The sequence below is a fragment of the Lonchura striata genome, chromosome 5 (assembly GCF_046129695.1).
Source record: "Lonchura striata isolate bLonStr1 chromosome 5, bLonStr1.mat, whole genome shotgun sequence".
Classification (NCBI taxonomy): domain Eukaryota; kingdom Metazoa; phylum Chordata; class Aves; order Passeriformes; family Estrildidae; genus Lonchura; species Lonchura striata.
In genome coordinates this window covers 4,038,114-4,051,881 of record NC_134607.1, presented here as the reverse complement: position 1 = coordinate 4,051,881, position 13,768 = coordinate 4,038,114, and the positions used below count along the sequence as shown (strand labels likewise).

Here is a 13,768-nt window from a genome sequence, read left to right as displayed (position 1 = left end):
GTGGGTGTTTCTCTCAGCACTTATTTTTGTGTCATGGCGGGTGACTTCCTTGGCAGAAATACTGACCGAAGAAATAAATTTGTCAAAAATTTGCAAATAACTGGGAAAAAAAAAAAAAAAAGGGAAGTAAGAGTGAGTGGGGGGAGATTTTGGCACTGTAGCTCTGTGCCTCTATTTCACCTGCTTGACATGTCCTACAGTGAGTTGTGAACACGGGTAGGAATAGCAGCACATGCTGGCAGTGTGAGTAAAGTGTGTGCATGTGTGTGCATGTGGGAGACAGAGGGAGCGTGGAGGACAGAGGGGCGGGAAGGGGGGAGTGGATGGACCATTAGAGTGCAAACACAGAGACATTCCTGCAGTAAAATACTCATCTGCTGAGAATCGCAGTCTGGAAGGGATGGTGGTGATTTAACAAAAGAATTCTCTAAAATGTTCCCTGGTGCTAATACTGTTCTTAATAATATGAAGAGGTTTTGCCAGGAAGAGGAATAAAACCATCAACTGGATTTGAAAAAAAAGAAAGAAAGAAAGAAAAGAAAATAGGCACAGGATAGGTTTTTTTTAGAGCACACAGAGGGAAAAATGACCTTTATGATGGTTTTGCCATTTTCAAAAAAATGCCTCATTCTCTGAATTTCCCCAGCCAGGCAAGGTTGTTATAAATGGTAGGTAGGGAAAGCAGAGTGTGGCAATAAAGGGGTTAATTCACGGAGCACAGAGCCATCTGGCTGAGCTGGTTTGTTATAATCGAGCAGATTATGTTCACGGGACTCAGAGTTTAAGGCTCCTCTCCCATAGAGCAACTCTGCACAACCCAAGCAGACCAACTTTGGGACTTTGAATGAACGTATTTACATCCACCTTTCTCTTCATGTCGACTTTTCTGGAAACATTCACACGGATGCCATGGTTACTCCTACCACGGTAAGGGAAATTTGACGTTTTCTAATGGGGTCCTAAGAGGGCGGGGAGGGGAGGGGGGGAGAGGGGTCCTTTAAAGAAGTTTCATGGGGAGGAGGTGGGGGTCTTGTGAGCGGTAGATGTGTCCCAAATGTTGCTTTTCCCATTGTGCCTCCTCCTTCCCTCACCCCTACTTGCCCTATAGTTTGCTTCAGCCCTGAGGTTCCCCTCTCCTCCCGCTCCTCACACTGTTGTTCGGGTCTCTGGAAAGAAAGCAGTGGAGGAGAAATGCGAGGTGCTAGAGGAAATCTGATTTAAGAGTCAAAAGCAAAGGAGACTTTTGGTTTTGTCTTAAGAGGGAAACCAGCGAGTTCAGCTATAACAAAAGGGGTTGGGAATCTTGACCGTGGATTGCAAGAACCAGCCTCAGCGCACATAGCATGCTCACCCTCTGGCAAAGTTAGAGCCCATGACAAGCAAAGCCAAAATTCCTAATTTCTAGACCTCGCCTGCCACAGGTAACCAGCTTCACTGGAGCTTTCATACTTTGTGTGTGTGCCAGACACTGGAAACCCTGCTCATGACCTTTGAATCAATCCTCATTCTCCTCAAACCCAAACACTAAATTCTCTGGGAAGAGCTGGAGATCAAAAGATTCCCTGCACATCTGTGTCTAGGTGCAAAAGATACACTCGCTCTGTGCTGGAATGGCAGGGAAACTGTTCTTACATTGCAGCTCCCAGCGTTGGGTGAGCACCTTCTAGGAATGCAGCACACAACTAATCAACAGAGATGCACATCTAGAGAGCAAAATAGAAAGCTGTTTCTCATCTAAACAGCTGAAATGCAGCTTAAAGCGTCAGTTACTGGCGAGTCCTTGTGGAGACACCAAACTGCTCTTAGCCAAGAGGGGAAAAAGTCCTTGAATGGTTCAGATAGTTTTCTGATCAGTTCTTAATCCTTCATTAAAATAAACGGGAAAGCTATATAAAAGCTATAACTATAAATATGCAGTATCTGGAGAGATGGATATTTTGGATTGAATAGGGCTGCTATGTGCACATTCTCTGGTTCCTATATTGCAAAACCAGTTATTTAGAGATGACTCTGTGTGTGTGTATGTGTACTTGTGTGTGTGTGTGTGTGTGTGTGTGTGTGTGTGTGTGTGTGTGTGTGTGTGTGTGTGTGTTTGTGAGGGGGGTTGCTTCTCTCCCTCCCCCTTTTTTAAATAGACAGGGATGTGTGTTATATGGTCCAGAGGATTGTTGTGAGCTACAGTCTTTCAGAAAACACTCTTTGCTCTCAGGCTCGTGTGATTTGTTGCATGAGGAGTGCAAATGGTATGTAAAGTTTTGCCTTTGCATTGTGCCTTGAGGAAAATATCCAGACAAGTAGGAGAGGCGCTTTCAGGTACAGAAATGCCTGATATGTGCAAGCTTGCAAGTGGAGAAGTGGCAGAAGAAGCACCTATAAATGGGATTCAAGGAAAAGGAAAAACTAATAGTAATAAAAACAAAACAAAACAAAAAAAAAAAAAAAAAAGCCTTGCCAGACAAAAGCAGCAGAGAATGGAAGAGTTCAGCATGGTCCCAGCTGCTGGTAGTAAAAAGACTGGTCTAAAATACACGTGTAAATACCAGGGGCTTTGTGTGTGAGCATGGTGGGGGGACAAAATCCAGGCATGATTGCAGGTGGTGGAGCCAAAACATGGGAGAAGTGGAGGTACCAGCAGAGCCAGCAGGGTGGTGCTTTGTGTAGAAGGGTGCTACATGTTGAGGTATGCAGAACACATAGGTTTAAGGGGTTTTGTTCCCATTGTTCTGCTGTGGGTTGGGGTGTTTTCCTCTTCAGGGAACAAAAAATGAAATGGTACATCTAAAGATATATAAAAACTGTAGGGAAGCAGAAAACTGTATTTCAGCAGAAATAAAGTTCACTGTTGTGCACTGGAGTAATAATGGCAGGTGAGACATGAAAAGGTGGTCAGCTCGAAGGGGAAACTGCTGCACATCAACTGGAAAAAGAAGATCCTTGTGGGTGGCAGAAAGTTGAGGAGCTCACAAGAGGAAGTAACACTCTAAAGAGATGGGGAAAGGTACAGGCTGGAGGCTGGGTGAGGATATGAACGGGACATACAAGGATGGTAGGGTCTGCAAGGGGGAGGTTGGGTATGGAGTGGGAGTGGAGGGAGAAAGGTGAAAGCACAAAGGATGTTTGGAGGAGGAGTTAAAATGTGAAGTATTAGCTATTTGGAGAAAGGTATGGAAAATAATCAGCTACATGATGCTTGTGGGGGGCGTCAAAAGGAGTCACCTTTGATTCTGTCAAGAAATAGATACGAGGATGTATTTACAAGGAAGGTATCAGAGTATGAAAGGCAAGGCTTGCATGGTGATGGAAACATGTGCCGAGAACAGGAACACAGAGGGAAAAATGAGCTGGATGGAGATAGGGTGTGGTGAGGGGAAAAGGGTCCTGGAAGTATGTGAAGGGGTAACTAATTAGAGACATTTCAGAGCAGGCTGGAAGCCTGCTGGACTATGCTGCCTGCCTGCAAGGGAGACAGACTGGGGAAAAAGCCATGGGGAAGTGGTGTGAGGAAATTCAAGAGAGTGGAAGCCACAGGGGCAGGATGAACTGTGGCAAGGATATAAAGCTATGGCAGGTGTTGAGGAGCACGAGAATGAGGAAAAATTAAGGAATGTAGGAGGCATGAATGAGGATGAAATAAAGAGCTGTGTTTTCTGTAATGCCTGGGAAATAGGTGGTTTACAGGAGATACAGGGTGAGAGCAGAGAGTGAAGGGAAATTTGGGGGTTTGTTTCTTAGTAGGCAAAGAGGGAGCAGTGCAAAGGTGCAGTGGTTTGCTTGGCAGAACTGGGGATGCCTCTTTGCTGCGGAGTAGGAGGAACACGGGGAAAGAAAGTCAATAACTTACAGGGGAAGCAGCTGGGGCAAGGAACAGCAAGCAAGGAATAATGGAAAGAACTCTGGGAGGAGGAGAACATACACAAACAAAAAGGAGTAATTTTCTGTTGCAACAGATGTAACAAATGTGTTTGCATATCTGTGGTAGGTACTGGCTGAGTGAAACAGCAAGAATGGAACAAATGCGCTGGTGGAGAAAAATAGCTGAAGATATAAAGGGGTGGGAGGAGAAGGAATGGGAGGAAAAACTACCTGGAGGGCCGTATAAGCCACATGGCTGTGCTGAGGTCAAAAGTGAAGTGTGAAGTGTGTGGGGAGGCAAGTGGAGTTGGGAGCTGTAGAGCATGAGGTGGAAGTGGATGGGAATGACAGTTCCTGTTATAAGGGATGAGGAGCTCAGCACGGGCTGACAAACAGCAGTGTGGGAGCGAGGAAGGGACCTGCCAGGCTGTGCCTGCTGTGCTAGGGAAGGGGAAGGGAGGGAAAAGTTGTGTCTGATAAGAGAGATTTATACACACAGCATGCTCGAAGGAAATGAGGGAAGTACAGGTGAGGACTGCAGACCTGGGTGTGGGGTCTGGGAGAAAGAAAACCACTTATGGGGGAAGGAAGAGTGATGAGGAGTGGGAAAAAGTTTTTGAAGGCTTAAAACATCTCTTTGTAATCTGCCTCTTGCTGTGAGGGAGGCTAAGTGTGCAAGGAGCTCTAGGTGCATGCAGTGCACCAGGAGAGCAGATTGGGAGTTCAGTGCAAGGGCACAGGTAAATCCATGGAGACCTTGCTGACAGCACATGGATATATGGAATGTGTGAGGGCCAGGGGGTGAATAAGTTCAATGGGTGCTGTGCTTATGGGACTGTCAGAGTTGCAGGTGATGGAGGCAATCCAGGAAGAAGCTGAAACCCTTGAAGGGTGTGTAAGGGTTGCTGTAAGGGATGGAGGCCTGTGTGGAAGTCCCAAAGAGCCACCCAGGAGGCCACGCTGACGTGCAGGGTGGCTACCAGAGGCTGAGTGGAGCATCACGTGTCCACTGCACTCATGGCACAGCTCTCCATGTCGAAATCACTTACGTAAGGCCAGCACCAGGGCTGAGTTTCGTGAGTGCTAGGAAAGCAATGTTTGCATTGAGAAGGAGGGTAGGAAAGGATGACTAACTGGGAAAATGGCTTGGTGCGTGGGTAGTGATAGGACCCGACGTGCTCTGGATGTACCTGCCTTCTGCATGACGTGCACAGGAGGCAGGCTCTCCTGTAGAGGTTTTTTGCAGGCCTTTCATGAAGAAGGGCTGAATAACCCTTAGAAAATCCCAGCAGATTTAACTACAATATTTAAACCAGCTTCATTCAGAAGCGTACCTTATTTTCACACGTTAAAACCTCTGAATACTGCTGCTGGGACAAAGGGCAGAGAGGTTTCTCTGGGACAAGTTAACTGGGCTCTTGAATGAACAAATATCGGGCTGAAGGACAAAGAAGGACTACAAATGTCACTCAAGGGAAAGAGGAAAGCAATGGCTTTCTCCATGGCTTGAAGCAGTGCTGGAGTAATCTGCAGTTGGCTGAGGGTTGAAAACATAGGATACATCTTGGGTGTTAGAGAGAAGCACTAGGAACTTATTTCCCTTCAAAACAATTGCATTCATTGACAACAAACAGCTGTTCTTCAAATCTGATTTAAAACAACTTCAAATTGTGTGGCTCACCTAGGACTTCGGGTTCTTCTGCACAGAGTAGGAAAGTGCTTGTTTCTGCCCATAGCTGGTGTAGCTGGTGAGAAGATTGTGAGTAATCCTCTGGAACTTGCACTGCAAGAAGTCTGTCTGATCTCACAGAACCTCTAAACCTAAAGGCTGAAGCCTCTGAGCCCAGACCTCAAATAACATCAGTCCTTCAGACCATGGTTCATAGATCCCTTTTCTGTTCATTGCAAGGACAAATTCCTGCTAAAATAAAAGCAAGCAGCCTGTAAAATATAAGCAATTAGTGTTCATGAAGCCATAGGTTGTGTTGGGAACCCACTGTCCCGTATTTTACACTGGTTTCCCACTGCAGAGTCCAGGTCAAGATCTCCAGCAGGATGATTTTTCCTGGCAATTCTTGCAGCTGGTTGCAGTCTGTGGAAAGGACATTTCTTCTCTGCTGGGAGTGAACTTCTCACCATGGCAGGCTCTGGGTATCAGGGATGGTGAAGTAATTGTCCATGAGGGGGAGATGCAGTCTCAGATATTGGGATGGACTGAAACCACACACCACAGACTGCTCAGCCTACTGCCACCAGTGCTTCCCTGGCCTCTGACCACTCTGCTGCCTCCACTAGGAAAATAAAAATCAAACAGTGGCACCAACCTGTTAGCTGGCTGAGAAAAGAGAAAGGGATCAACAGGTTGTTGCAGGAAAGGGGAAAAAGCAAGAGTGAATGAGCTGTGCTCAGTGTGGAGAACATGGGGCATTTGTGCCTGCCTGAGCCCTTTGCAGTCACAACCCAGCCAGAGAAATCTGCTTGCAAGGGCCTGGAACATCTGGGTGTCCATGCAGATGTTTGCCTGGCCACGTGTGCGTGTCCAGGAGCAGCCAGGGCTGGCGGAGGGATGGCAGCTGTTGCTGTGTGGAAGACTCTTCGTGCATCTGCCAGTGGGGGATGCGGGGCTCAGCCACGTTCTGAGGGGACAGATGGGACGTGCGTGTGAAGAGAGAAGTGCTAAGGGTGGATATGGAGTAGTTTCAAGGTTGTGAAATGAGTGCTAGCAGGAACATCTACAGCTATGCTCCTCATTGTATCGTGAGCCTGAAGTCCACAGGGGAAAGGGAAGCCTCAAGGGAGGTTACACTTCCCAAGGAGCTAAAAAAGCCTCACACAAGCACACAGTTCACTTCAGAGCCGCCTCCTCTCCTTCACACGGTACAAGCAAGCCAGGAAAGGTGGCCCTTTCCTTCAGGGCAGCAAGCACTTGAAAGACCACAGCAGGACCATATACACCTCCCTCTCCGATCTTTCCCTGCCTCCATCTCCTCTCCACCTCTTCACACACACGAGGAAGGGTCTGTGTGTGGGATTCCCACCTGAGGGAACGCGTGACAGAGCTGCCATGTCGGGGTCAGGGAAGCCTGTGTGTCTGAGAACGTCAAAACAGAGTTCCCTGGTTGTCATCTCAGGCCCAGAGAAGGAGCCTGGTGGTTGCATTTCAAGGCACATGGAAGGATGGCAAGCCTTTCCACATTTCCGTCCGGCAGAGCGGGAGTCTTAGGGGTGACTTTATTGCTCTCTACAACTCCTGAAGGGAGGCTGTAGACAGGTGGGGTTGATCTCTTCCACCAGGCAGCAACCAGCAGAACAAGAGGACACAGTCTCAAGCTACATCAGGGAAGGTTTAGGTTGGATATTAGGAAAAAAATTTTCACTGAAATAAAAATTGGAAATTGGAATTGTCTTCCTAAGGAGGTGGTGGAATCACTATCTCTGGATATGTTTAAAAAAAGACTGGACTTGGCACTTGGTGCTATAGTCTAGTTGTGGTGTTAGGGCACAGGTTGGACTTGATGATCTTAGAGGTCTCTTCCAACCTCATTATTCTGTGATTCTGTGATTCTGTGATACTGTGATTCTGTGATTCTGTGAGTCAGTGCTTGGGTAGCCGTGAAAATGCCCACATTCTGCAGAGCAAAGTCCACTTATCTGTTCAATAACTTATCTGTGTTTTCTGTTGAAAAACCTGCACCAGAGGTGATGAAAACACTCTGGAAGGATTGCAACCCACAGGATAAAATTTGCAGCACTCCTCCAACATTTCCAATGTGCATGTTGCCGATAATGGAACCACAGCAATAAATATGCTTCTTCTCAGTTGCTCTTTCACACCTTCCACCAATAAATTCCTGTATTTTGAGTCTGACCTTGCTGTAGATTTCACATGTTTTATCTTACATTAGCTGAGTTAGCATGCAGGAATCTAGTTAATTCAAAATATATATATTTCTAGGCATTGCCTTACAAAAAATTCAACCACATTTGCAAAAAGTCTGAATCGATACAGTCAGAGGTAACTCAGAGGGAACTGTAGAGCTGCAGAAGGAAGAAGTATTTTGTACTCTACATTAATTCAGATTGTGAGTGTGAAATTTAAGCCCAACCACTTCTTTTGAAAAGCTTTGTGGTTAGACAAGTTTGAATGCAATATCCTCTCTGGTGAATTCTGCCTCACCCAGGAGATGGACAAAGTTGCAAGACAAAATCAGCTTCTGTCTCCTCCAGAGATGGGATTTGGGCAGTATTTGGTTTCTGCTCCAAACCAAGATGAGATATTTTGGCTTTTAGGTGCCAAATATAGATCTCATAAATCTGATGGAGACCAAACCACAGAGTTGTTAAGAGGGAGACATCATTTCATGTGTTGAGGGGTCTTTCCTGGATTTGTACATTTAAAAGTTAGAAAATATTTACCTCCTTCAGTGTTTCAGCTCCTGTGAGAGGTAAAACTCTTTCCTACACTCATTTCTCAAACAATTTGCACAGTCAGATTTTACATGACTAGCTTTCCAAATGGATGTTGCAGATAAATCCATAACATTAAAAAAATCTTCCTGAAAATGTGGTTTTTCTTTTCTATTTATCCATATTTGCCTGTTATCCCACTTAGATCCCCAAACACCTTGACCAACTTTCCTTCTTTCACTGTTTGCTAAAGATATCCCTCATATATTTGACTTAAGCTGTCCTTTGTTTAAGCTCATTCTTTTCTTACAGAGTTAATATAATCTTTTTCCTCTAAGCATATCCTTCAATTTCTTAATTATGCTTTTTTTCTGACTTCCCTCAATTTCATCCGAACCTTTGTGGCACTAGAGGATGCAGGAATAAAAGTGATGTTCCAAAACATTCCTCTATTTGCCTGTCTTCTGCAGTCACACTAACTTGCTAATTTTCAGTATTATATCTTTCCAACTTCCTCCCTAATATTTAATACAGTTGCTCTGAATTTATTTTCCTAGACATATTATCTTAGGCCTTTCTCCTCTGAATCTCTTATTTTCTGCATGTTTCTAACAAAACTCTGTCCTCCTATGTAGCATTTTTTTCTATCCTTTCCATTTTTTTTCTATCCATTTGCAGCCCGTTTCTTCTCCCATTTAATTTTTCTTCTCTTTAATGCTTTCAGATTGAGATGATTTTTGAGGTCACTTCCAACCCAAACCATTCTATGTTTCTATGATTTTTACAGAGTAAAACTCTTTATGAGAGAGATTAAAACCATCTCATCATATAGGGACATCTTTAAGAAATATTGCCTCAATATGTTTTTCTTCCTAGATGTGCTCTAGATGTACTTCAAAGAAAGTATTCATTTATTTATACAAAATGTATTCATTAATTAATCCGGGCAGAGACTTTTTTTCCTGCTCAGAGAAAATGTCTGTTCAAACTGCCTTTTTCAGTCTGAAACACTCAGGAAATATGTTTAATTTTCCTGTTGAAAGGAAAACCATCACAAGCTCTGAGAAAGAGAAACAATCTAAATAGTACTGCAAGATGAGTTTGGGGAGTTGTTGTTGTTGTTGCTTTACTAAAACAATGAAAATAAACAAAAGCTTCATGGAGTTAAATGTTGCTCTGAGAAGCTAAAGCTGCTTTTCACATGTGCTAGGAGAGGGTGGTATCCCTTGAAAAAGTTTCAGGTTTGGATAAAAAGAAATTGTTTAAAGTCCAGTGATCTTTTTTTCCTGTCTTTCTTCTAATAGGAAATCTTCCTGTCTTTTTTTTTTTTTTTCCCAGAGGTTCTCATTTGCCTCATTCCCCTGAAATAAAACCTGATTAATTTTCAGCATCATCTGTTTTTTTTGAGCCACCATTATCAAATCTTATTGATTTAGTTGTCTTTTGGTGAATATGTTGTTTACTTCAATCTTTGCACCTCTGGTTCAGACTGTGCCTTTCCTGACTCTGGTTTGACACCAGAACTTCCATTTATTCCAATGTATTTCTGATTAACACAAGATCAGGGCAAACATGGAAACCCAATGGACTGCAAGTCAAATTCTGCTCTCAGTTGCACCCAGGCAATCCTACCAATATTTATGAGGTTGTAACTTTGAATTTGTGTCTTGGGGGTTGTTTTTGGGGATTTTTTTAAACCATGAAAGCACATCCAAAGCATTTTAGTATGTTGATCCATAGAAATCAGAGAAGAGGAAAGAACATGCCTATATTAGATAAGTGATATTTTGATTGGAAAAATTGCAACAAATATTTTTCTTTTTTTTTTTTTTTGTTGTTTTTTTTTTTGTTGTTGTTTTTTTGGTTGGAATTTGTCACTTCCTCAGAAACCAAGCATTCCCCACTTGTTCTAATAAATCTCAACTAAGTTTCCTTGGGCACCATAGTTTAAAAATCTTTCAGGCTTCTCCCTTGCTCAAAACCCTGCGTCCTTGTTGACTCATCCACAGCCATCCACAGACCAGGGAATTGGTACTACAGGGACAAAACTAGGGGAGTACATTAACCTAGAGAAAACAAGGGCATGATGCTTCTGCCTCACAGGGGACTCTTGGGCTTAGGAGGCAAAAAGAAATTCCTCAGCACTGGAAAATGAAACCCAACAAAATCCATCTCTGGTACAGTCTAATATCTCCTAATACGGTCTGTCTCTCTAAGATCCCAGCCAGCCAGATAGAATATTCTTCAAAGCTCTGTCATGTCTAATTTTAAATTCATCAAGTGACTGGGCTTCCACCAGTCCACTTAAAATTTTCATACCATCCCCCATCCAGCTTGAGTGCCATTCATTACTACAGCATTGAGTGCTTTCCCATGGGCAAGTTGTTAGCAACAACACAGTCCTGGGTGGCAGTAGGACAGCTGGCAAGAGACCATTTTAGATGAGTGGTTTGGCTTCAATTTTATTTTTTCTTTAGGTTAAATTCCACTGGTTACATTTTTGTGATGGCATTCTTTGAGGAAAAAGTGAAAATAAAATGTGTCATTGTTGAAAGTCACAGAAATATTTTTAATAAATAGCCTGTTCTTGGAGAATAGCTCTTTCTCAAAAGAAAATTTGTATTGGTGAAGCAACAGCTGAGTCCTGGGCTCGGTTTTGGGGCTGTCACTACAAGAAAGGCATGAAGGGGTTGGAGTATATCCAGAGAATGGGAACAGAGCTGGAGAAGGGGCTGAGGGAGCTGGGGGGGCTCAGCCTGGAGCAAAGGAGGATCGGGGGGAACCTTCTGGCTCTGCACAGCTCCTGACAGGAGGGGACAGCCGTGGGCATCGGGCTCTGCTCCCAGGGAACAGGGACAGGACAAAAGGAAATGGCCTCAAGCTGTGCCAGGTTGGTCATCAGCAGGAATTTCTCCATGGAAAGGGTGCTCAGGCATTGGAAGAGGATGACCAGAGAGGTGGTGAATCCCCATTCCAGGACATCTCCAAGGGACCACTGAACCTGTCACTCGGTGCTCTGGGGTGGGTGACAAGCTGGAGATTGGTCACAGGCTGGACTCGATGATCTGGGAGGTTTTTTCAAACCTCAGTAATTCTGTGGTTCTGTGAAAAGCTCAGTACCATCTCCTCAAGGTGATGGGTGTGTCTGTAGCCTGGCAGCAACCTGGGCAGTGTTCCAGGAGGTAACTCCATACAAATTACCAGGTCTGCACCTTCCCTCATGGAGAGTCTCCAAATCCTCCAGACTGCACCAGGATAACCACCCTTATTTCTGCTTGGATGGCAGTGCAAAGCTCTCCAGGGACAAATTGCCCAAAGACACCCTGCAGGCTGTTGCTAAGACATCCTGCTGTGTGAAGCAGCTCTGGTGGAGCAGCAGAGACAGCAGTGTACGAGCCAGCACCCTGCAGGGTGAGCACAGAGGACATCCCTTGCTCTGCCAGGTTGATGCAAACACCCTGAGGCTCCTCTCAGGTATCCAGACTGCTTGGTGAGGCACATGAACCAAGCTACACTTTTTTCCCAGCTCCTTTTAGGGAAATATGATACTTTAGGATGACTGGAATCAGAAATCTTCCTGGTCCTCTACAGGAATCACAGAATGGCTTAGGTTGGGAGGGACCTTAAAAATCAACCAGTTCCAATCCCCTGCCATGGGCAGGGACACCTTCCACTAGCCCAGGTTGCTCAGAGCCCCATCTAACCTGGCCTGAAACACTGCCAGGGATGGGGCAGCCACAGCTGCTCTATGCCAGGGCATTACCACCCTCACAGGGAGCAATTTCTTCCTGATATCTACCCTAAATTTCCCTTTACAGTTTGAAGCCATTGTCCCTTATCCTGTCACTACAGCTCCTGATGAAAAGCCCCTCTCCAGCTTCCCTGTATCTCCTTCAGATGCTAGAAGGTACTGTGAGGTCTCCACACCCTTCTCCTCCCCAGGCTGAACAGCCCCAGCTTTCCCAGCCTCTCTCCATAGGGAAGGTGCTCCAGTCCTCTGATCAACTTTGTGGCCTCCTCTGGACTTGCTCCAACACTTCCATGCCCTTCTTCTGTTGGGGCCACCAGAACTGGATGAAATATTCCAGGTGGGGTCTTACTGGAGCAGAGTACACATGGGTACCAATCTTCCTTCATTCAGGTCCATAAATTAAATTATTTTCATTTTTATTCATAAACACCCTAAATATCTATTGCTATTTAGGGAGATATGTTTATTCTAGTTGCTTTCTGAATTTTCTCTTGATTAATTTTCTTAGCAATACATGGAAACTTATAGACTACAAGAAGCATCCAAAATTATTTTCTGGTTACCTGGCATATTTCCATTGATGGATTTCACTTTGGGTTTTTTCCATCTTTTCCCATGCATCGGCTTCTATTTAACTCTTGCTGGATGTTCTTGAACAGCCAGTTGCTAGCTCTGGAGATAAATAACTTAACAGAGGCCTAACTCTGACCCCACTTACATGGAAGAAGCCTAATGACCCCCCAGGGAATAAGTTCATCTTGAGGCAGTGAAAATTTAGACCAGAGTCAAGACCTGAGAACTCAACAGAGAAACTATTGCCAGGCAAATGAGAGTTGTTGTTTCAAAACAAAACAAAACAAAACAAAACAAAACAAAAAAAAAAAAAAAAAGAAAAAAAACACCACCAACAAGAAATATTAATGTAGAAACTGTTTTCCAAATCTGAACTAGCAAAGCTTTCTCAAAAATTCTGCTCTGACCTGTCAAAAATTATCTAATCACAGTCTGCTTTTGCTTGTTTATTCGCTTCCTTGCTTGTTTTCTCCTCTCTTTTTACAAGAAGGTGTTGGTGTGGTGACTCCAGCTCTTTCAGTGTTTCCATCCATGAAATTCTCATCCATCTGAATTATGTCAGACCAAATCTGAAAAATGAAACCCAGCATCCCACCTTTGATCTGAGGCAAATAATTGTAGGTGCCATCGCCAGCCTTCCACAGGAATGTGGTCCGGAGAAAAAGACTTGAAAAGAACCTCAAAGATACTTCTAAAAGCCATAAAATGTTTTGGCAATTTTGGGTTTTCCTCTCTTTTCCTTACTGAAAAGGAACAGATGGGAACAGAAGTAAACTCTGCCATCTGGAAAGACTGAAGGATCAGTCTGAAAAGAGCCAGGTGTCAAGTTTGTTCATCACCAGCCCAGCTTTGTCAATTATCAACATCAAAACCTTGTCTCAACAAGGGCTGAATTGCACTAAGGATAAATGATTTTGCAAAGCCATTTTTTCTGTATCTTTTTGTCACCTAATTGTTCAGCTATCTTGAAAACTCCAGTTCTGAACAGAAAAAGGAAAGACATTAATTTGAAGTTTTACTTCTTACATGACCGGAAATTGTCTCATTGTTCTTTCCTACCTTCCATTGAACACTGCAGTCCGGATTCCACTTAAAGTCAATTAACTCTGTCATAACCTTTTAAAATGATGCTAAATTGAATTCATATATAGGCAATTTTGACCTTGTTCTCATAACAGTTTGAAA

At 44.1% G+C, this 13,768-nt stretch overlaps 1 protein-coding gene across 1 annotated transcript in view; it reads left to right on the top strand.

Moving 5' to 3' along the window:
- The first annotated feature begins 768 nt into the window (after positions 1-768).
- The window catches only part of NTF3 (neurotrophin 3), a 46,982-nt gene continuing 33,982 nt past the window's right edge, over positions 769-13,768 (top strand). Inside the window, exon 1 of the mRNA XM_021540068.3 lies at positions 769-927. Coding sequence (XP_021395743.1) covers positions 910-927 — 18 coding nt within the window. The 5' untranslated portion in view covers positions 769-909. The remainder of the gene's footprint in view (positions 928-13,768) is intronic.